Source organism: Ursus maritimus, unplaced genomic scaffold, assembly GCF_017311325.1.
Source record: "Ursus maritimus isolate PB19 unplaced genomic scaffold, ASM1731132v1 scaffold_33, whole genome shotgun sequence".
NCBI lineage: Eukaryota > Metazoa > Chordata > Mammalia > Carnivora > Ursidae > Ursus > Ursus maritimus.
In genome coordinates, this window is record NW_024425897.1 from 24,174,243 (window position 1) to 24,198,182 (window position 23,940).

Genomic DNA, 23,940 nt, shown 5'->3' on the forward strand with positions numbered 1-23,940 from the left:
GGGGCCGTGGGTACGGCGCGCGGCCTGGGCCAAGCCGCCTGTGGGTCACTCGGCAGCGCCGGAAGTCGGGGCGCGCAGGATCCGGGAGGAGCGCTTGACCGCTTGCTGCCAGTGCGTCGGGGGATCCTGGCAGCCATGGTGTCAGACGGTGAGGGGTGTGCGGGGAGGGCCCCCGACCCTGGGACTGGGCGGACTTGGCCTAGCCAGGACCACCCAGATGGAGCGTTATTTTGGGGGCTCGGGCAACCTGTTTGGTCTTTCGAGTAGCAGATGTGTTCATTTATTCAGTAAATAGTTTTGAATGGTCTCCTGTGTGCCAGGCGTTGTTTTATGCGCTGGGGAATACGGCAGAGAACAGGGCAGTCAGGGGCCTTCGTGGAGGTTACAGTCTAGTGGGCGAGGCAGACAACAGGCAAGTAAATAAGAATAATTTCGAAGGGTGACAAGAGCTGTAGAGACAATATACCGGGATGCTGCAGTTCATTGTGATTAGGGGATGATCATGGAGGAGCTACTTTAGAGAAGAGTCCAGGCACTGAAAGTCAGTTTTGAATGACTCTGCAAACGCCCTGTGGCAAGTTGAGGCACTACATTACACTAAGACAGAAATGGGGGACTTGAGGGTAGAGGAAGGTGGAGAGATCTTCATTCATACATTAAACTACCAGTTATAGAGTGATGTCTTTTTTTTTTTTTAAGACTTTATTTGAGAGAGAGTGGGGGGGGCACACAAATGGGGTTGGGGGGGGGAGAGGGTGAAGCAGACACCCTGCTGAGGAGGGAGCCTGACTCTGGGCTCGACCAGGACCCTGAGATCATGACCTGAGCCAAACGCAGATGCTTAACCTACTGAGCTACCCAGGCGCCCTGAACCTGATGTCTGAAAGGAAGAAAAAAAGAGACCAGGGTGGTGGGAGTGAAGTGAGCTAGAGGGATGAGATCAGAAGCTAGGCTGATGCGTGGCCCTTGTGGGCCATGATGAAGAGATTGAACTTTGTTTTTAAGTGTAATATGAAACCATTGTAGGGTTTTAAGCAAAGAATTGCTACAATGTGACTTCCGATTTTATTTTATTTTAATTTATTTATTTGAGAGGGAGAGCATGAGCAGGGAGAGGGAGAAGCAGACTCTCCACTGAACAGGGAGCCCAATGCAGGGCTTGATCCCAGGACTCTGGGATCATGACCTGAGTCGAAGGCAAATGATTAACCGACTGAGCCACCCAGGCACCACTGATTTATAATTTTAAAAGGTCACTTTGGCTGCTGTGTGGAAAAGGGAGCAAGAGTGGAAATAGTCTAACAAGTGTCCATGCTTGTCTTTTTCAATCCATACCACAGTCCTGTGAGAGAGGCAGGCCTGGCATGGCCCCTGTCTACAAGTGATGGTGTAGAAACCCAAAGAAGGACTTTCACCGGGCATTGCATGCGTATGGATACTCATCTCTCCTGTCAGGCAACACTGTCTTTTTCCAGGCCTCTGGGTCGTGGCAAGGAGTGGCTGGCCCTGGGAGTTGTGGGAGGGGGCCTCATGGAGAATAAGGCCAAAGGATTGTGGGCTTGTGGGTAGAGGAGCGAGGGCCTGTGAAAGACACAGTTATTAAGTGCTCTTTCGGTGCTAGGCTTTTGTGTGTGTGTGATTTGCACATATTATTTCATCCCAGGATTACAAAAATCCTCATTCTGTAAGGAATCCACAGTCTAGTGGAATAGCTTTAGCAGAGCTGACGAGAGATCAGAAACACAACTGACTGTAAAATGAGACAGTGAGAACCAAGTATCATTAAAAGAGGGTCAGAAGTGGGCAGTAGGGTAGTGAAAGGCCACAGTCTTTACAGTCAAGCAGATCTGTCTTCATAGCAGGGAGTTTTGCTACTTGCTAGCAGACCATGTGACTTAGAGCAAGCTACTGTCATCCGCAAAATAGAATGCCGTATTTCGTGTCATCGAAGACAATATGGATTATGAGATATGTTTTTGTTTAGTATACCTCTAAGACATGCTGCCAGTCTTAGTTGTAAGATACCATCCTCATTTTAGCAACTGTTAAATGTTAAAAAAAAAAAAAAAAAAAGGAGAGGGTCCATGTTATAATTGATGAAAGATGTCGGTCATATTTCCCTCAGTAGTTTGTTGTCAGCATGGAGTGGGATTATAGGGTTACCTATGCCAGTGGCTGAGGCAGAGGCTGACATTCGTCTTCTCCTCAGGTGGGAGAGCCAGGACCGGTTGGAGGACCTGGGGAGGGTTTTTGGAAGAAAGAGGTAGCATTGGTTTGGGGCTTTGTAGAGTCAATAGCATTTGGATGCGTGAGCAGAATTCGACAGTGGAGTGGGGATTATCCTGAAGTAGGAGATGGAACTGCAGGGAGGAAGGAAGGGGGGCAGGAAAGGCATTATTGCTTTTTGCTATTAAAGGAGCAGCCTGGGTTTTTCGTTACGGCTGTACTTACGGGTTCGCATGTCTGTCACCTCAGGATTTATAGACTCCTTGAGGGCTTGAACCCTGTATCCCCAGTGTTAGGTGCATTTAGTATAAATGTTTGTTGAATGAATTAATGTGTTGTTAGCCTGTTTAGTTGTGTTCAGCTTTGGAGAGTAGCCTGTTCCTTTTCACGGTAAAATCTTTACATAGCAATTGCTTTTCCCTCTTTGGTTTTCACCTTTTAAAAAGTGATTCCTAATCACCGTTGGCCTCGCTGCTAGGTGGTTTGATGGACTTGAGGCCAAACTGATTCCTGTGTCTCCCTTCATCCTCCTTGTGCCTGAAATTCTACTGCTGTTGAGTATTAACTGACTAGTCAGTACATTCTGTCCTTGACCAGGCATTTAAACGGCAGATATGTCGGGTGCATTTCACAGGTATTTATTGAGCATCTGCCACGTGCCAGGCAGTCGTGCCAGGAGCAGAAGATAAGCAGTGACAGGACGGACAAGCCCCCGTCGCGGAGCTTACGTTCTAGTGCGCGAAAGACGCAGTGGGACAGAAAGCCGGCAAGAACCTGCTAAGGGCCCACAGAGCTTTAAATCATAAAAGCACTTGGCCTTCAGTTAATTTCATGATTGAGGCTGATAAACACGTAGAGGCATGTGGTGGTGTTTGCTGTGGGTTGAAATGACAAATTGGGAATGTTAGCTTGGATACGCTTTCATGATGCTAATGTGTTTATTTCTGTTAATATTTTCAGAAGATGAATTGAATCTTCTAGTTATCGTAGTTGATACCAACCCAATTTGGTGGGGAAAGCAAGCATTAAAGGAATCTCAGGTAAGATTGCTTGAGGAGGCCTGTGGATAATTCTGGTTTAACTGTGTGTTTATATTGCTTTTTTAAAAATCAGCTTCATTTAAAAAAATCAGCTTTATTTTATTCTTTTTAGAAGATTTTATTTATCTATTTGACAGAGAGTGAGAGAGCACAAGCAGGGGAAGTAGCAGGCAGAGGGAGAGGGAGAAACAGGTTCCCTGTGGAGCAGGGAGTCCGATGGTGGGGCTCCATCCCAGGAGTCTGGGATCATGGCCTGAGACAAAGGCAGGAGCTTAACCAACTGAGCCACCCAGGTGCCCCCAAAAATCAGCTTTATTAAGGCATATTTTACATACCATAAAATTCATCCATTGTAATGTACAATTCAATGCTTCTTCAATAAAAATCACAATAAAAGAGTGTAACCATCACGGCAGTTTCATTTTAGAACATTTCTATCACCCCAGGAAGTTCCCTCATGCCTGTTCACAGTCACTGCTTTTACCCCGTAGCTGCAGGCGACCGCTGATCTACTTTCTGCCTCTATATTGCCTTTTCTGGACATTTAACATATTCCACAAATATGTAGTCCTTTAAAAAAAATCTATTTTGGAATGTTTTATTTTGAAATAATTACAGACTCCTAGGAAATTTTTTAAAAAAGTGGTAACAGAGAGGTCCCGTGTACCCTTACTCCAGCTTCTCCCAGTGGTAACGTCTCGTGTACCTAGAGTCCAAGAGGGAAACCAGGAAATTGACAGCAGTACGCTCTTGAGACCTTACTCAGATCACAACAGTTTGACTTGCATTCGTGTGTACGTGTGGTTCTGTGCTATCTTACCACGTGTATAGATTTGTGTAACCAGCACCACGGTCAAGACAGAGAACCGTTCATCACACACCGGAGCTCCCTAGAGCTCCCTTTATAGATGCCGCCTGCCCCTTTGTATTCAGTCCCTGCTCCTGAACGTGGTGAATACTGACCTACTACCGTTCTCCAGTGCTCCAGTTCTGTAAATAGGTCATAAAGTGTTTTCGAGGTTGGTTTTTTTTTCACTCAACAGAATGCCCTTGATCGTTTCAGGTCGTTTCAGGTGTCAGTGTGTTCTTTCTGTTGCCGGTGGTGTTCCTTGGGAGGAGATACCGCAGGTTGTTCTGTTACTCAGGGAAAGCTCTACATTTGGGTTGTGTTTTTCCGTTGTTGGCTATTACATAAAAAGCTGCTCTGAAAATCTGTATAGACGTTTTCTTGCGGATAGAAATTTTCATTTCTGTGGGATAAGCGTCCAGGATTACAACTGCTAGAACATGTGTTTGGTTTTATAAGAAACTGCTACACGGTTTTCTAGAATGGATTTACATTCCCACCAGCGAAGTGTAAGAGATGCCGTTTTTCCCTCCCCTCACCAGCATTCGATGCTGACACGTTTTTATACTAGCTGTTTCCAGAGGTGTGTAACGATCCCTCATTGTGGTCTGGATTGCGTTTCCTCAGTAGCTGGCTGTGTCGCATGGCTTCTCATAGGCTTGTTTGCCATACGGAGAAGCCCCCTGAGATGTCATCGCATGTCATGTGTCCATTTTCTAGTTGGATTGTCGAGTTATGTTTAACTGTTGAGTTTTGAGAGTTCTTTATGTATTTGAGATATAAGCCCTTTGTCAGATATCTTGTTTCAAGTATTTTCTCCCAGTCTTTAGCTTGTGTTTTCGTCTTCTGGCGATCTTTCACAGAGCAGGAGGTCTTTAATTTTGATCAAGTCCAGTTTCTCGATATTTAAAAAATATAGCCTGTGCTTTTGGTGCTGTAAGGATTCTCAACCTTGCTCTGTGTCATAAAGATTTTCGCCAGTGTCTTCTGTGAAAAGTTTTACATTTAAATCCACAATCCAGGGGCACCCAGCTGGCTCAGTCGATAGAGCCCATGACTCTTAATCTCAGGGTTGTGAGTTCAAGCCCCACATTGGGTGTAGAGATTACTTAAAAATAAAATCTTTAAAAAAATCCAGAATCTATCTTGATTTAATTTTTAAAAAAGATTTTGTTTATTTTTAGAGAGAGAGAAAGCGAGCAAGCACACGCAGGGGTAGGGACAGAGGGAGAGGGAGAGAGAGAGTCTTAAACAGACTCCATGACGAGTGAGGGGCCTGACGTGGGGCTTGATCTCACAACCCTGAGATCACAACCCCAGCCGAAACCAAGAGTTGGCCGCTCCACCAACTACACTACCCAGGTACTCCCATTTTGAGTTAATTTTTTTATCTGTGTAATTTAGTTCAAGGTTCATTATTTTGCCCATGGATAGTGCAATTGCTCTAGCACCATTTTTAAAAAGATTGCTCTTTCTCCACTGAATGGCTTTTGCAGATTTGTCAAAAATCTGGGTACATAATCACGTGGGTTTATTTCTGGGTGCTCTTTCTCTTCCCTTGATCTGTTTATGTCTCTCTCTATCAATACCACAAAGTCTTGATTACGATAGTTAGATAATAAGTCTTGGGCTCCAGCAGGCTGATTCCTCCCACTTTATTCTTCTTTCTCAAAAAATTTTTTTTAACTATTCTAGTTCCTTTGCCTTACCATATAAATTTTAGAATGAGCTTGTCTATGTCTAGAAAAGATCTTGTTGGAATCTTGATAGGAATTATGTTAAACCTGTTTATCAATTTGAGGATATACTCTACATAGCCCTGCTATATCTATCATCGTAGGTCTTCCAAGCTACAAGTAAAGTACATCTCTCCATTTATTTAGATCTTGATTTCTTTTTTTTATCTTGATTTCTTTCATTAGCATTTTATATATTTTTTAACATTTTTAAAAAAGATTTTATTTATTTATTTGACAGAGAGAGGGAGGGAGAGAGCACAAGCATGGGGAGCAGCAGGCAGAAGAGGGAGAAGCAGGCTCCTCTCTGAGCAAGGAGCCCAGTGTGGGGCTCCATCCCAGGACCCTGGGATCATGACCTGAGCCGGAGGCAGACGCTTCACAGACTGAGCCACCCAGGCACCCTTGTGTTTTTTACTTTTTATCAGAAAAGTCCTGTACAGGGATGCTTGGGTGGTACAGTTCTCCAGAGAAATCGTCTGGGCCTGTAGTTTGCTTTTTGGGGAAGTTTTAAACTATGAATTAATTTTTTTAATAGTTATTAAATGATTTGGATGATATTTTTCATATTGGGCGACTTTTGGTTATAGGTTGTAGTTTGATCTTGTTTTCTCCCACTTAGTGTAGTCTTCTTGAGGCTTACCCATGTGGTAGCATGTGTTGGTGGTTCCTCTTTATTACCGAGTAGTATTTTATTGTACGGATATACTTCTTACTCATCTATTCATGGACATTTGGATTGTTTCCACTTTTTGACTATTATGAATAATGCTGATAATTCTCAAGTCTTTGTGTGGACATATGTTTGCATTTCTCTTGAGTAGATGCCTGTGAGTTGAATTCCCGGGTCACATGGTAGGGTTAGATTTAACTTTAAGATGCTGCCAGACTTAAAAAGTGGATACGCCATTTTCCATTCCCTTGAGCAGAGTGTGAGAGTTCTAGCGTCTTCACATCCTTGCCAACACCTGTCTGTCTTTTTTGTTGCAGTCATTCTAGTAAGTAGGTAGCGGTATGTTATTGTTGTTTTAATTTACATTTCTTTAATGACTATTATATATATAGATATAATATGTAACTGTTATGTATGTAATACATGCGTATAAGTTGTCAGTATATTTTTTTAGTTGAAATGCATATTCTGTTATTATACCCAACTTTTAAATTGGGCTGTTTGTTTTCTTATTACTGAGTTGTAAGAACTCTTTATATATTCTGGATACAACTGTTTTTTCAAATATATGATTTACAAATATTTTCTCCTGGTCTATGACTTTGTGGCTTGTCTCTTCATTTTCTTTTCTTTCTTTTTTTTTTTTTTTAAAGATTTTTTATTTATTTACTTGACAGAGATAGAGACAGCCAGTGAGAGAGGGAACACAAGCAGGGGGAGTGGGAGAGGAAGAAGCAGGCTCATAGCGGAGGAGCCTGTTGTGGGGCTCGATCCCATAACACCGGGATCACGCCCTGAGCCGAAGGCAAGCACTTAACCGCTGTGCCACCCAGGCGCCCCTCTGTCTCTTCATTTTCTTAATGGTGTCTTTTTTAAAATCAAGGGGTGCCTGGCCAGCTCAGTCGGTAGAACATGCAACTCTGGATCTCGGGGTCCTGAGTGCAAGCCACACGTCGGGCATAGAGCCTACTTTAAAAAAAAATGCAAAAGAAAAGTCAAAGTTAAAATTAGCTTTATCGAGATATAATTGACATGTAGTTTACAGCACATATTTGAAGTGTTTGGTTTGATATGTTTTCATATATGTGTACATTTGTGAAATTATCATTGCAGTCAAAATAATGAACGTATAAATCTGTCACCCCCAGAAGTTTCTTCACGTTCCCTTGTAATTTATCCTACCCACTTCTCTCTGCTTGTCCCCACTCCAGGCAACCTCTGATCTGTTTTGTCATTATGGATTAGTTTGCCTTTTCTGGAATTTTATATAAATGAAATCGAACAGTATGTAGTGGGATTACTTTTGGTCTGGTTTCTTTACTCAGCATAATTATCTTGAGATTCGTCTGTGTTGTTACAGTAATTCATTCCTTTTATTGCTGAATAGTATTCCGTTTATAGATAGAACAGCACGTCACTGCATATTACCCTGTTACTGTCCAAGAATAAATACTATCTCATTTTTAACTCTCACCAGTGGTATATGAGAATGCCTTTTTTTTGAGGAACCCACGCAAGATGTTCTCTTTCCTTATTTTATCTTTTGCCAATATCATATACCATAGAAGCTCTCTCAGTTTGCTTTTACTGTATTTGATGGCCCTTTGTATTTTTCCCTTGGGGCATTGCCCTTTTTCCTCTTCTGGTATTTTTTTTTTTAACTGATCTGTGGACACTCTTTATATTAGAAGGTTAACCTTTTGCCTGTCATATGTTGATATTATATTTTCCCAGTTTGCAATTTGCCTTTCACTTTTCTTTAAGGTCATTTTTTTGCCATATAGAAATTTTAATAGGTTTGCTTTACTTTTTTTAAAATAAAGTGGAATTTATCAGTCTTTCTTTGCTGCTGGAAGTATTCTTTTCTTTAAGAGAAACATGCTTTATTCCAGGATTACAAAAATATCTACCTACATTTTTTAGTAATATTAGTACTCATGAGAATGTAAGCTCCACGAAAGAAGGGATCTTTACCTGACAGATAACGGGCTTAGCATACTTAGCAAGTGAATGAATTGAAAACTTTTACAAATCACCAATTTAATCAGTATGTATTAATCATCTACTCTGTGTGTAGTAATAGTTTGCTAGTAATTTTATCATAGAATATGTGACATGTTTGTGTTCCTTAAATGTTTGCAGAAAATATTTGTGGAATAATGCACTGATGTAGAAATCATCTTATGTAAGTAAAATTAGAAAACTAGTTTTCAAGTGTTTTTGCTTATGACTTTGGAGGAGGGAGCTCCTGAGCAAATTTTTAGCAGTGAATAAGATTTAAATGAAATCTTTATCACTTCAAGACCTAACCTAGTTATTTGGATAGCTACTTTACCTTTTCTAACGTTTTCTGTTTTTCAACAGTTTACTTTATCAAAATGCATAGATGCTGTGATGGTGCTGGGAAATTCTCATTTGTTCATGAATCGTTCCAACAAACTCGCTGTGATAGCAAGTCACATTCAAGAAAGGTATGAGCCTAGTGATTACTCTCCCTATTCAGTGCTTCCCAGTTGTGAGGTTTTTATGCCTGTCGGCATGCACTATTCCTTTTCTGTGTTGCAAAAAAAATTTTTCAATGTAGCATTGAGTAAGACTGACAGCATCAAGAATCAGTACATGTACATTTTGGTAGGAATGAATATTGGAAACTTCATTAGCTGATATCTAATAGATTGACATCATGTGCACATTTAACTTACCGGGTTCAACCATCCTCTCTTGGCAAAAAACAGGGAGAATTGTCAAGCAAGGCCGGCAGCTCCTATTACTGTTTTTCGAGTGAGTCTGCCCCAGGGGGCAGGTGAAATGGGAGGTGTGATTCTGCTTTCTTTCAGCCAGTCATGGGCCCTGTGTACTTCTCGGGGTGTAATGTTTCACTGCTCCGGGTGTGATTCTGGTGTTTACAGATAAGGGTTTTTCTTGTTTATTGAGTTTTAGCCCAAGCCAACTACTCCATCTGGTGCTCAGCTGAAGATGCAGTGACCTTTTCCAACACGGGTGTAAGAACTGGCTGGGTTAGAGTCTCTTCAGGGTGGTGCATAGGTGTACAGCTCTGCAAATATGACCATGTATGTGCTACATATTTTCACCATATTTACTTTTCATGTATATGCTGACCATAGAATCCTACTCTCCATGTGAGACACGGCTCTTCTATGTCTTTTTTTTTTTTAATTTTTTTTTTTAAAGATTTTATTTATTTATTTGAAGAGATAGTGACAGCCAGCGAGAGAGGGAACACAAGCAGGGGGAGTGGGAGAGGAAGAAGCAGGCTCATAGCGGAGGAGCCTGATGTGGGACTCGATCCCGGAATGCCGGGATCACGCCCTGAGCCGAAGGCAGATGCTTAACCGCTGTGCCACCCAGGCGCCCCTCGGCTCTTCTATGTCTTGATTAAATGTCACATCTTGGTAGAAGTGACTCTTGTGTACCAGCGTATTTCATATGAGGTCAGTGGATAGTTCTCAAATTTCTAATTTCTTAGGGCTACTCTCTTCGGTGTGTTGAAAGAGCCTGTGGGCCACCAGGTGCGTGCTCCCGCTCTCATGATCACCAGGCATTTTTCTCAGAGTTGAAAGAAAAAGATGACACTGATTTGGTTAAGACATCCAAAGAAAAACTATAAAAAGCAAAGTGTTCCAACTTTTAGAAAAATCAAATATGTGTTTTTATAGGATTACTGTAAAAATCATGAAGCACTAGGAGAATCTTTTCAGGGACCCTTGGGGCAGATTTTTATTACTGGGGTAGATAAATATACCTCAAGTAATAAACTGGTCGTAAGTTAGAATTTGGTATGATTCTCTTCCCAGTTGGCATCTGAGAAAGTAGAATGAGAACCACCCTAAAGCATTTTAAGAGACTGGGATCCAGCACACGCTTTATTTCTTTTCATTTGTGAGAAAACAGTGGGGATCATTAAAACATTCTCTGGCGGTAGACTCATGTTTGCCAATTGGCCTGTCTTATACATTTCTTAAAAATGAAATTTATTACAGAATTTTGTGAGAATTGGTGTGGTTGTTTTCTCTTCTGAATTTCATCTGGATGTTGAGTGAGGACAGAGTCCTGGTGTAACTCGGTATTTTTTTCCCCACTGTTTCAGTCGATTCTTATATCCTGGAAAGAATGGCAGACTTGGAGACTTTTTTGGAGACCCTGGCAACCCTTCTTCTGAATTCAGCCCCTCAGGGAGCAAGGACGGGAAATATGAGTTGTTCACAGCAGCAAACGAAATTATCGCTGAAGAGATTAAAGATCTCATGACCAAGAGTAATGGTTTTCTTTCTGCATTATTGTTATTTTAAAATTGCAGTTGAATGTGCAGGTCCTTGAGGCTTTAAGTCCAGAGATTTGGGGTTCTTGGGAGTATTTACTTGTGTTCTCGGTTTTCTTTTGTAAAATGATTTTGATCAAAGCCTGTGCCTTGTTTGCCTGACCTCGCCAGCGTCTCACACTATCCACTGGCCTCTACTTCTTTGAAATATACTCTTAGCGTCTGAGGATATCCTTTTGACTTGTTTTTCCTCTTTTTTGGACCATTCTTTCATTTCTGACTTTTCCTTCATCTTGTCCCATAAAAAATAGGGTTTTTAATACCCCACATTATTTTCTTACTTTTTCTCCCTCTGTATGTTTTTGCCCACTCTTGTCTTTAATTATCATTTCTATGTGAACACTTCCCAGTCTTTGTCTCTAATTGAGCCTTTCTTTCAGCCAATGTCGCCACATAGGTGTCCCACAGTCTGGCTAACACACCCCAGCCTAGTTTCCTTATCTTTCCCTCCCAGCTGCACCACCATTTCCACTCCCAGTTTCTGCCACGCCCATTCACCTACTTTTTCAGATTCAAAGCTTTCATTTTTGAGCCTTCTCTGCTCACATTCAACATCTAATCAGCTATGATATCCTGTTAGTTCAGCCTTAGAAGTACCTCCAAAATCTGACCTCTTTTATGTCATCTGGCTCAACCCCAGCACCGTTGGCATTTTGGGTATGATTCTTTGTTGTGGGGACTCTCTTGTGCTTTGGAGGATAGTTAACAACATCCCTGGCCTAGACCTATTAGATGTCATAACATCCTTCGTTTGCAACAACCAAATATATCTCAGACTTTGCCGCATCTCCCCAGTAGGGCACAGTTGCCCAGGTGGAGAGCTGCTGGTCTGGACCATTCTAACAGCTTCTGCCTGCTGACTCCTGTCTGTCCCCATTCAGGTCTTTCCTTAACTCTTTCACAGCTAACCCTTCTAAAGCTACTATTTCCTGGCTTAAAGTCTGTTACTGGTTCCCTTGTTGCCGGTAGACTGTGGTTTTTAAATGGTAGCCTGTGTCAGAGTCACCTGGAAGGGAAAGGCAACTCTTTAGAGACAGGAAGTAGGTTAGTGGTTTCCCGGGGCACGGGAGGAGTGACTGAAATTGGCCCAAGTGATCTTTTTGGGTAAAGGAAATGTTCTAAAATTGGGTTGTAGTAATCGTTTACAACTCTCTAAATTTTCTAAAAAAAAACATAGGTTTACTTAAAAGGAGTGCGTTTTATGATCTGTCAGTTATACCCCAGTAAAGCTGGTAAAAATCACCTGGAGGGCTTGTTAAAATAAAATGCTGGCTCCCACCCTGCAGTTTCTGATTTAGCAGGTCCAGGGTGGTCCCAAGAATCAGTGTTTCTGTTAAGTTCCCAAGTGATGCTCTTACACCTGGTTCTAGAATCATACTTTGAGAACTGTGGGTCTCCAGGGTAAAGTCCCAACTTCTCAGTATGGTGTTCAAGACCTTTCCTGGTCTGACCTCACCCGTGGGTGGAGGTATCCGTGCTCCTGGACCAGCTGCAGGCCCCGTTCACACCAGATGTTAGTCTGGGCTCTCCACCCTCTTGAGCTGCTTGACTTTTTTCACTCAAGGCTTCGAACAAGTTGCCAGCTTTGTCCCTGCTTGCCACCGCCAGAGGGCTTCTCCCAGCCCCCTTTCCACTAGCGGGGCACTCTCCGAGGGACGCGAGACAGAAGAGGTGGTGGGAGGAAGGCAGAGAGGCTCAGACCAGGCAGCTGCACATGACCTCTTGTACCATTTAGGTCACTAACAAACCTGAGCTTTTCCAGATAACCACCAGGGTATTTTAGTGTGGTCGAATATACATAACGTAGGGGGCTCCTGGCTGCCTCAGTCAGTGGAGCATGTGACTCCTGATCACAGGGCTGTGAGTTCGAGCCTCACATTGGGTGTAGAGATTACTTAAAAATAAAATCTTTAAAAAAAAAGAGAATACACGTAAAATAAAATTTACCATTCAGCCATTTAAAAATGTGCAGTGCAGTGGTATTAAGTACATTCACACTGTGTACAAACATCACCACTGTCCGTTCCCAGATTATCCCAAACTGAAGCTTTGTACCCACTCAGCCCCTGACCACAGGCTATTTTAAATTGAGAAAATGTTAAAAATTGCTTACTTAATGAGAACAGATTGCTATCTATGTTTTTATTTTATTTTATTTTATTTTATTTTTTTAAAGATTTTATTTATTTATTCGACAGAGAGAGAGACAGCCAGCGAGAGAGGGAACACAAGCAGGGGGAGTGGGAGAGGAAGAAGCAGGCTCATAGCGGAGGAGCCTGATGTGGGGCTCGATCCCATAACGCCGGGATCACGCCCTGAGCCGAAGGCAGACGCTTAACCGCTGTGCCACCCAGGCGCCCCGCTATCTATGTTTTTAAACCTGGCTTGGAAATGTCAGCTGATTTTATTCACAAAGAAGAATGTTTTGGTTTGAAAATGATTTTAGTTCAAGAAAATACCTAAAAGTTCTCTTTAATTTTTTTTTTTTTGCAGGTGACATAAAGGGTCAACATACAGAAACACTGCTGGCAGGATCCCTCGCCAAAGCTCTTTGCTGTATCCTTGGTGTTCTAGGCATTCAGAAGGTGTCTTCTGAGTATCTTAACTTGTCATAATTTTTAGAACCTTGGGTGTCCATATTAAGGAAAGGCATGAGTATTCTAAAGGGGCGGGTAATCAAAAAATAGTTTATCTTGGCTTTGGAATGTTGTTAAGATAAGCTGTAAAAACTTGAGATGTAAAGAAAAAGAAAACTCTGGTTTCTCTAGTGTATCCTTCTGCTCACAACAAATTCTTCAGGATGCTTTTGTCTTGCTTTGACAAATTGGGGAAGGTGTGTTTGTTTTTTCCACCTTCTTAAGTTAGGAGCAGTGTGTTTGGTTATAAAAGCCATTTACTGATCCTGAGGTTAATAAATGAGTGGTTTCTCCAGAGGCCCACTTTTTTTTTTTTTTTTTGCACTTAGCATAGAGTGAACAACACTGTCCTAAGAATTTGATGTTGTCTGTGTGATGTTCTCCCAGTCTTTAAAACAAAAAAACAAAAAACTTTATTTATTTGCTTGAGAGAGAGAGACAGGGAGAAGCAGACTCCCCGCTGAGCAGAGAGCCTGACGTGGGGCTCAATCCCAGGACCCTGAGATCATGACCTGAGCTGAAGGCAGATGCCTTACCGACTGAGCCACCCAGGCACCTCTATGTTCTCCCTGTCTTTTGTAATTTAATTTCTTTGTTTTGGAAAATATTGAGTGATTCCTGTGCCCTAGACTTTGAGGGTGCCTGGTCATCTGTGTGTGGTTTTCACATTTGTTACCTTGCTTATTGATTTACCTTTCATCCCAGTATTGAAATCTAGGGTGTGGTGGATAATCACAGAAGGATAAATCATGGTAATTTTAATTTTCTGGGGCAGAGAGCATGTTTCGGTCCGGTTACAAGGTCAGGTTACAAATTCGGTTGATTGCAGTTGGTAATTGGAAACCCCTAATTACTCTTGTGTGTTTATCATGGGAAATAGAGCACTTCTTTTTTCAGTTCGGTGGATGCTGGATTTATTTAAAATTTGAGGTTATTTTTCTGCTTACTAAGTATTTATGAAATTAAATAATATTTTAAAATTCCTTAATGCTAAAAAAAATCAGACATTCATAGAATGAACAAAGAGGTTAAAGGTAAGGAGCGTGTGGTTTTTTGTGAGATCTGGAATCCTTATTTTACTGCTATAATTTTGGTGGACTGTTAAAAATATTGGTTATAAAACCTTACAATATGTTTAATAAGATTCAGTTAAATTGTAATCTGTCTTTATCTCTTTATAGATAATCAGGAAATGAAATCAAGGATTTTGGTAAGATTAAAAAAATCAGTACTATGTTTCTATACCAGCTATAACCAATTAGAAAGCATAATGGGAAGTAAGACCCATTTATAATAAATATGAATATCCAGAATAAATTAACAAGCAATGTGTAAAATTGATTATGATGAAAAACTAAAATTCTGAGAGATGTAAGAGAATTGAAGGAATGGAGAGCCATATTTTATTCTTGGATGTCAGTTTTTTCAAAGTTAAACTGTAAATTCAGTGCAATCTCAGAATTTTTTTTTAAGATTTTGTTTATTTATTGAGAGAGATTCCATGTCATGGCATGGGGGGAGGGCGGAGAGGAAGAGGGAATCTGAAGCCGACTCTGTGCCAAGTGCTTTAAGAACTCCAATGGTAAGGGGCGCCTGGCTGGCTCGGTCGGTAGAGTGTGTGACTCTTGATCTTGGGGTAGTAAGTTCGAGCCCCATGTTGGGTGTGGAGATTACTTAAAAATCTTAAAAAGAAAAAAAAAAATCAACATTTTATCTGGAAGAATAAATCAAGGAGAGTAGCCAGGTGCTTTCTGAAAGATAATAATAAGCAGGAACTTGCTCTGTTAGGCCTTAAAACACGTTGCAAAGCTACAGTAATGGTGTGGTTCTGGCGCAGTCGTAGGCACGGAATAAATGGGCTAGATTGGCTCCAGAAATAAAATCAGGTCCACGGAAGAATTTGACTTGTGGAATGGAAGCAATTAAGTTAGTGGGAAGAAAATGAATTATTCAGTTAAAGGTGCTGGGCCAGTTGGTTGGCCATTTAGGAGAAAACAAAGTGAGATCTCATTGCTTGCACCTAAATCATTCTAGTAAGAGTCAGACATGTCACTGTAAAAGTTCAAGTCATAAAAGTGCTGGAAGAAAATACCTGTTAATAATCTCAGGTTGGGCAGGACCTTGCTGAGCATGATGTGAAGCTTAAGACCTCAAGAAAATCAAACCCCCAAAATCAAGGATGAAAGAAAAGCTATTAGGAAAAGTATTTTCTTTTTTTTTTTAAAGATTTTATTTATTTATTCGACAGAGATAGAGACAGCCAGCGAGAGAGGGAACACAAGCAGGGGGAGTGGGAGAGGAAGAAGCAGGCTCATAACGGAAGAGCCTGCTGTGGGGCTAGATCCCAGAATGCCGGGATCACGCCCTGAGCCGAAGGCAAACGCTTAACCACTGTGCTACCCAGGCGCCCCAGGAAAAGTATTTTCAGCATAGCTACCTGACAGAGGATTAATTTAATAGTTCTAAAGCGAAAAAGAGCTCTTATTCATTAAATTTTATTTATTTTTTTATCTTATTTATTTATTTTTTTAAGTAGACCGCACGGTGGCCGAGGAGCCCAACTTGGGGCTTGAACTCAAGACCGTGTGATCAAGACCTGAGTGAGATCAAGAGTCGGACACTTAACCAACTGAGCCACCCAGGCGCCCCACCCTTATCAATTAAACTTCACACGTTAAGGTTTACTCTAAAGAAATAGGTAGAAAACATACACAGCCTACAAAAGAAGAAATGCACATGGCCGGTTAGCATTTGAAAATACACGCAGCCTTACCAGTAACCAAAGAAACAGAAACATCCAGTAACAGGGCTTTCATTGTTCGCTTCTTGCTCAGCACAAATGGGCAGTTCCCAGCGTTGGTAGCAGCGTTGGGGATTGGTTATTCTCTTGCATTTCTAATGGGAGAGTAAATTGGTACAACTTTTTTGGAGGAACTTTGGTAACCTCTATCCAGAGGTATCCTTTAGCAATCTCCCTGATGATTTTAGGAAGTAGTCAGAGAGTTGTGTGAAGCGTATATGAGAATGTTAACCAGAGTATTGTCTAAAACAGGATTAGAGTCTGCTTCAGCGTCCTCTATAGATAACTGGTTCAGCAGTGGAATCTATGAAGTTGGCATGAAGGATGATCTACATCTAAATTCATTGATACAAGATTCCCCACTCCCCCAGATATTGTGAAACCAAAAAGCAGGTTGCAGGGGCGCCCGGCTGGCTTAATGGGTAGAGCATGTGACTCTTGATCTCAGGGTTGTGAGTTCGAGCCCCATGTTGGGTGCAGAGTTACTTAAAAAAACAAAAAAGAAAGGTTGCAGAGCGCTAGATAATCATTCCGGGGGGGGGCGGGGGGGTGTCTGCGCGTGCACGTGTGTGTGCACGCACCCACGTAGGTGCTGTCTGGAACTGTTAACGGACTGTCTTGCAGTCATCTTTACATTGTACATATTATTGAAGAGTGGTAACTAGACAGGCAGATTAGAAAAGCTGCCTTGGTTGTGTTTGCAGTGAGAACTTGCATGTGCCCGCGAGGTGTTCACGCGGATGTGATTTTTAGGTGATCAAGGCTGCAGAAGACAGCGCGCTGCAGTATATGAACTTCATGAATGTCGTCTTCGCAGCACAGAAGCAGGTGAATTGGGAGCACCCTTTTGTTTTTAGTTTAATTTAAATTCCAGCATAGTTAACATACAGTGTTGTATTAGTGTCAGGAGTGTAATACCATAATTCAGCACTTCCATACATCACCTGGAGCTCATCACAAGTGTGCTCCTTAGTCCCCATCACCTAGTTCCCCCATCCCCTCACCCCTCACCCCTCTGGTGACCATCAGTGTGTTCTCCGTAGTTAAAAGCCTATTTCTTGGGTTGCCTCTCTCTCTACTCCCCCTGCCCCCTTGGAAGCATTCTTTTTAGAAAATATTTGTTTCATAATGAATTTTATTTTTTGAATGACCTACATACAGAGGTATTTTGACTACATGTCCTTATCAGTGGATGAAGAATCTGGAATTCATATTTTGTACTAGTCATTTCTCTGTTTGGGACCCATGGATCTTATGGGTCCCCAGAAAAAGGTACACTGAAACACAGTTTTGCATCTAGTTTCATGGTATTCGTGCAACCCTGTTTAACCCATCCTTGGACCTCAGGCTAAGAATCCCTGGTTTACAGTTTTCTAGGAGCCTTGCCTCAGTTCCTCTATCTCTTTGCTTTAGGGAGGTTTTATCAAGATTTGATAGTTTTACTTTGCAAATAATTGAATGAATTTATACTAATTCAAATGAATTGTCACTAATAGGTTTTCTTTGATACGTCTAAAAAACTTTCTTAAAACTTAAGTTTTAACCCAAAATGCTGCCATATTCATGCGAAATATTCTCTGTGTTGGATCAGCAGCATGATCTAGTGAAAAGACCATGGGCTTTGGGGACAGGCAGACTGGGGGTGACAGCACTGCCCCCCCCACCAACTCTGTGACCACAGCCTGACTAAAGCCTGGGTGCTTCAGCTGCAAAATGCAGCTCGAATATCTGCCTTGCAGTTATTCTGCGTATCAAATAAGCCGTTTTAAGAATTGTCTAAAAAAAAAAAAATAGTCTAACACATAGTAGGTTCCCAGTGTAAGACAGTCATTATTTTTATTATTCCTGTAATGTTTTCGGAATGTTCATTTCAGAATATTTTGATCGATGCCTGTGTTTTAGACTCGGATTCAGGACTCCTCCAACAGGTACGTGTTCAATGGAAGTGTGGTGTTGGTGGTCAGGGGAGTATGGTGTGTTCTCTTTACTGTTAACTGCCTGTCGCCAGCCTTCACACATTTTTAGGAATTAGCCTGTGTGAAGCTGTTGCTTAGAGCACTAACATCTCTCTGATCCTTATTTTATTTTTTTTATTGAAGTATTATTGACCCACAATGTCACATTAGTTTCAGGTGTACAACTCTCTGGTTCCTTTAAAATTTTTATTTATGTTTTACATAATTGATTCTGTAAAAGTGATTCACATATTGAAATGAATTCAAGCAACACAGGAAAGTATTTTTTAAGGGGTAAAAAAAAATACCTTTAAATCCTATCATCTTAAAATTACCGTTGCTAATATTAGGTAAACAGCATGGTGGATCTCTCTGTATAGATGTAGATGGAAAAATGGATCACTAAGCAGAGAATTTTATAAAGATAGGATCATTCCCCAGATCTGTGCTGTCCTATGTGATAGTTATATGGCCGTTGAGCTCTTGAAATGAGTCTGGTGAATTGAGATGTGCTGTAAAGTGTAAAGTCACACACTGACTTTCAAAGACTTGGTGTGAAGAACAGAATGTAAAAGATTTTTATCTTGATCACATGTTAAGATGATAATACTTTGGATATATTGAGTTAAATAAAATGTTATTAAAATTAATTTTATCGTTTTTTTTTCCTTTTTTTATGTGGCTAGAAAATTTTAAGTTTCACGTGTCGCCCACATTATATTTCTGTTGGACAGCACTGTTAGATGTTGCTTTTCAGTCAAACGTATGAAACTGAAATTTAATTTAACCAAAAAGGGAGAAAAAAAGAAAGAAATAAGACTGAAGAAATTGCCGAACTTTTGATAAATGTTTTTTCGACCACAAGAAATATTCTTTGCTAAAAGATCAGTTAAAAGCACAAAACTGGAAAATGCTGAGTTTAGGATACTGCCGAAGACACAGAGTGGGAAGGGGAGATACTATTAGAAAGTATGCTAGCGTCAGAGGTTCCAAAGTGTCCTTTTTCTTTTTTTTTTTTTTTAAAGATTTTATTTGTTTATTCGACAGAGACAGCCAGCGAGAGAGGGAACACAAGCAGGGGGAGTGGGAGAGGAAGAAGCAGGCTCATAGCAGAGGAGCCTGACGTGGGGTTCGATCCCATAACGCCGGGATCACGCCCTGAGCCGAAGGCAGACGCTTAACCGCTGTGCCACCCAGGCGCCCCCAAAGTGTCCTTTTTCTTAAGCTTGATATTAGGTACATAGTGTTTGTTTTATTTAAACCATACTTACATGTTATGTATATATATTCTTGCACATATGGCTATATTTCAGAATTAAAAAATTAAAAAGGTTGAATACATTTTTTAACTGCACATTTCAGTCTACGCAGCGTCTGCTGACTCCTAGAAGATCTTGCCTGTGCCGTGAATTTAAATACCAATTCTGCCTCCCTGAGCCTCACATCGCTGTGTCTATGCCAGACGCAGGCTCTCTGTGTTCCCGACTCACATAGTCAGCTGCATAGGCAGTATTTCCCCTTGGACATCCAGCAGCATCTCAACTTTAACATGTCTGAAACACAACCCCTGATTTTTTCCATGCTGCCTCCCATGGACCTCCCCATCTCAGCACGTGGCAGCTCAGTTCATCAGCCCCTCAAGCCAAAATCCTGACTCTGCCTTGTTTCTTCTCTTCCTTTCCTTTCCTACCCATTAGCGAATCCTTTTGACTTCATCTTTGAAATAGTCTCTGAATCCCACCATATGTCTTCTCTTTCGTTGCTTCCACTCAAGGGGAGGATCGTATTATCTGTTAACTGGTCTCTGTTTCTGCGCTTACCCTGCCCACCAAAGTCCATTCTCAACAAGGCAGTCAGAATGAAGCTTTCAAAATATAAATCAGATCTTGTCATTCACCTGCTTAAAACCCTCCCATGGCATCCCCTCACACATAGACTAAAACCCAGAGTTTTGCCATGGGCATCTCTACTCCTTACCCGATATGGTTTCTGGGTATCTCTCTGTCCCCATGGAATCTCCCTCTTTACTCCAGCCACACTGGGCTCCTTGCTATCACTTTAAAACTACAGGCCTGCCACAGCCTAAGGGTGTCTGCATCTGCTGTTCTCTCTGCTTCTAAGGCTTTTCCTCAGATATTTGCATGGTCTCCTCCCTGCCCTCAGTTGGGTCTCTGCTTCTTTTTTTTTTTTTTTTTTAAGATTTTATTTATTTATTGGACAGAGAGAGAGACAGCCAGCGAGAGAGGGAACACAAGCAGGGGGAGTGGGAGAGGAAGAAGCAGGCTCACAGCGGAGGAGCCTGATGTGGGGCTCGATCCCATAACGCCGGGATCACGCCCTGAGCCGAAGGCAGACGCCCAACCGCTGTGCCACCCAGGCGCCCCGGGTCTCTGCTTCTGTGTCACCTCCTCAGAGAAGCCTTCCCTGACCATCCAGTGTCACTCCCTGTCTCCTTACCCAACTTCATTATTCTTCATAGAAGTGATCATAACCTGTGACGTTATTTCTGCATTTACTTAACTGATTGACTCTCTATCTTCCCGCAGTTGCACCCAAGAGTCCATCAGTGGGTGAATGGAGTTAAACAAATTGTGGTATAACCATACAATAGAGTATTATTTGGTCATATAAAGGAATCAAGTACTGATCTTGCCACAATGTAGATAAACCTTGAAAACATAATGCTAAAGGAAAATTGTATGAGTCCATTTATCCGAAATGTCCAGAATAGGCAAATCCATCGAGATAGAAAGTGGATCACCGGTAGCCCGGGGGTAAGGGGTTGAGAGTAACTGCTAATAAGTATGGGGTTTCTTCTTGGGGTAAGGAAATGTTCTGGAACTAGATAGTGGCGACAGTTGCACAACTCTGAAGACAGTAAAAAGTAGTGAAGCACACACTTTAGAGAGTGAATTTTATGGCCTGAGAATGATCTCAAAGCTGTTGTTAAAAATATACTGAAAATGAGAAGAGTAAACATGCCAGAATAAGAATTTCATCAGTAGCAAACGCAGAGCAGAAGGGGCATGGGCTGTGCTACGCTAAGGTCTTCAAAGGGTGAAAGAGNNTGGTGTCTGCAGGAAAAATAGTCGAATGCCTTGAGAGCTAGCAGGAAGTTTCTGGTCCTCAGGCACCCTTGGGAAAACATGCCCTTTTGTTTGGCTCTGTCATATCCCCCTCTCCTTTGGAGACCCGAAGAATTACATCCCTCTGGAAGAGCTAAGCGAGTGCTGGTTTGGCAGAGAGCCCTTTGGATGTCTTGCAGGCTTGTGACATCACGGGGGGACTGTACTTGAAGGTGCCTCAGATGCCTTCCCTTCTGCAGTATTTACTGGTAAGGAGCCGTCAGCAGCGCCCTAACACCTTGCGTCTGGGTGAGCCCCGTCTCCTGGGGAATGAAGGGGAGCACGATGGCTGATGCTAGTAAGTGGGAGAAGGAGTAGATGGGTGGCCCAGGGGTTTGGAAGCTAGAAGGGTGCACTCCAGGGCGTCTTTAAAGGCAGCTGTGTGCAGACTGTTGGAGGACTGTTCACACAACAGTGGCTGCTTTTGGAGGTGCTCCGTGACTGCTGACTGGAGAGAAAAGCCATTCTTGATAGATTTTTAAGGAAAATCCTAATTTATTATTCTCCTTAGTGTTCCCCTGTCTAATATCTGATACCTATGTTCTGACTTCCGGTTATTTTCCCCCATGTTTTAAATACAATTTTATGGCCTTTTTTTTAAATCTATTTTTTATTTTTTTTACAGTGGGTTTTTCTTCCTGATCAAGATCAAAGATCTCAGTTAATCCTCCCACCCCCAATTCATGTGGACTACCGGGCAGCTTGCTTCTGTCATCGAAATCTCATTGAAATTGGCTATGTCTGTTCTGTGTGCTTGTCAAGTAAGTTCAAATACAGAGTTTTCTGTGGTGGGGGTGGCAGAAAATAGTCAACTGTGCGGTTTTTTTCCACATCCTGTTTGTTTTGTTTTTCAAATTTACAGTATTCTGCAATTTCAGTCCTATCTGCACGACATGCGAGTAAGTATCCCTGGGGTGGTGTGGCTGGCTCACGCGGGAAAGATTCAGAGCTCTGAAGAGGGATCTTCCTCTCTGTCGTTACAGGACAGCCTTTAAGATTTCTCTGCCTCCTGTGCTGAAGGCCAAGAAAAAGAAACTGAAAGTGTCCATGTGATCATAAGACCCCCCCCCCCCCCCCGCCAATCTTTCAGAGCCTATTAATAGAAATTGTGTGGCGGAATCTACGTTAGGAGGCCCTGAAAAAATACAGCGTGTGTGGGATAATTTTGAATGACGTTTCTTACAGAAAAGATTTCTAGACCATTATCCTCATGCTGTTTTTGGGGGACCGCTTTATTTGAGGGAGTCGTTCTATGCAATCTTCTCTGACTGGTTTTTGTCCACAAAGGGAGAAGAAAGCACACATTAGTTAGTGGCTTTTTTTTTTCTTCTTCTTTTTTTTTTTTTTAAATGAGGTGATCATTTGTCAGCCTGGCATGACTGATGGCAGGCCTTAGACTCTGTGACCCGAGTCTGGGTTCTGCCTGTGAAATGTATGACCGGTGAAATCTGAGCACAGTTTTAGAAAAAGCGACCATGCAGTAATGGCATTAATCAAGCCAGACCGTCTTCCTTGCATCAACAGCTGACTTTGACGATAGTCACGTAAATAAAATCCGTATTGTCTAAGTTGAGATTTAGCTTCAGATACTAGCAGGTAGTTTTGCTTTTGTCTGACATCACTGCGTGTCTGGACACAGTCATCCACATAATAATGGTTTGTCACTGAGTAAGTACAAAGTCTGGTCTTGAGAGTGTGGAGAAGGGGGTACGGTACTCTGGCAGCGACTTTCTCTTCAGAGATAGTAGCGTGAAGAGCTTATCTGTGAAAACTGGGTCTAGGTTTGGAGGGGGAATTTTTTGGTGGAGAATGGATTCTTTATGGTTCAGGATTGTCCCCCAGATAGAATTCTTTTGTAATGAGAAAAAAAAAAGCATTAATGTTGGAGAACTGTTCTCTAGAAGCTTTGGATTTACTACTGACAAGTGCGACAGGTCCAAAAGAAAAAGTATTTGTAATTTCAACAAGAAAAACCTTATTTTTCTATGTAACCTCGAAGTTATTAGTCTTTTCCAATTCCAGCACAGTGTAAGAAGGGTTTTCAGGAATGGTGGCTGGTTTGGTTTGTTTTTAAACGTATATCGACAAAAACAAACGTGTATTGACAAAAACCCATTTCTGGACACAACTTAGTATGTAAATAAGATTTTAATTTTATCTTTATTCCATCTCAGAAGCAGAGTCTCATTTAGTAATTTGGTATTTGGCTAGATGATTTCAGGTAGATTTTGTACTTTGCGTTTATAATTTTGTTAAATACACACAGGTTTTAGTGATCACTTGGCAAGTATTTGTTAATCCTTGAGTTTGAGAATCTTATTTGTCTTTTAGAAATAATATTTAATATTTCACAGCCTAAGTGTAATGGAAATCACTGTTTTAAGTCTAGGAAGTTACCAGATACCTAGAAGACAAATAATTTCAAAGAAGCTGATCAGGTTCTTGTTACTACTTTTTTGTTTGAGATGTTTTGTATACTGGCTTAATTCTGTTTAGGTTTTATTTTTAACTGTTGTGTTTATGGTTTCTATAAATTTTTATAATAAAATAATTTAAATTTTCA

General features: G+C 41.5%; 1 protein-coding gene across 3 annotated transcripts; it reads left to right on the forward strand.

Annotated features, from left to right (window-relative positions):
• The first annotated feature begins 4 nt into the window (after nt 1-4).
• On the forward strand, nt 5-23,940 carry GTF2H3 (general transcription factor IIH subunit 3). 3 transcript variants are annotated; one of them, XM_008688797.2, is made up of 13 exons: nt 5-148; nt 3,187-3,266; nt 8,887-8,993; nt 10,631-10,797; nt 13,355-13,417; nt 14,502-14,531; nt 14,679-14,707; nt 17,051-17,125; nt 18,172-18,225; nt 21,518-21,586; nt 22,003-22,138; nt 22,240-22,276; nt 22,361-23,940. In XM_008688797.2, exons 1-13 carry the CDS (start codon nt 136-138, stop codon nt 22,428-22,430), a joined length of 930 nt encoding a protein of 309 aa, XP_008687019.1. In that variant the 5' UTR covers nt 5-135; the 3' UTR covers nt 22,431-23,940. The 3 variants fall into 3 exon arrangements, with proteins under 3 accessions (XP_008687019.1, XP_008687020.2, XP_040475950.1); XM_008688798.2 differs by lacking the exon at nt 5-148 and adding an exon at nt 862-1,429; XM_040620016.1 differs by lacking the exons at nt 5-148; nt 3,187-3,266; nt 8,887-8,993; nt 10,631-10,797 and adding an exon at nt 11,457-11,518.

Bases quoted from the DNA above. Each gene is read 5' to 3' on its own strand.
- GTF2H3 (XM_008688798.2), top strand. From the start codon at position 1,312: ATGCTTGTCTTTTTCAATCCATACCACAGTCCTGTGAGAGAGGCAGGC. The intron at 14,708-17,050 runs GTAAGATTAAAA...TGTGATTTTTAG, and splicing joins AAATGAAATCAAGGATTTTG to GTGATCAAGGCTGCAGAAGA. The intron at 22,139-22,239 runs GTAAGTTCAAAT...TCAAATTTACAG, and splicing joins CTGTTCTGTGTGCTTGTCAA to TATTCTGCAATTTCAGTCCT.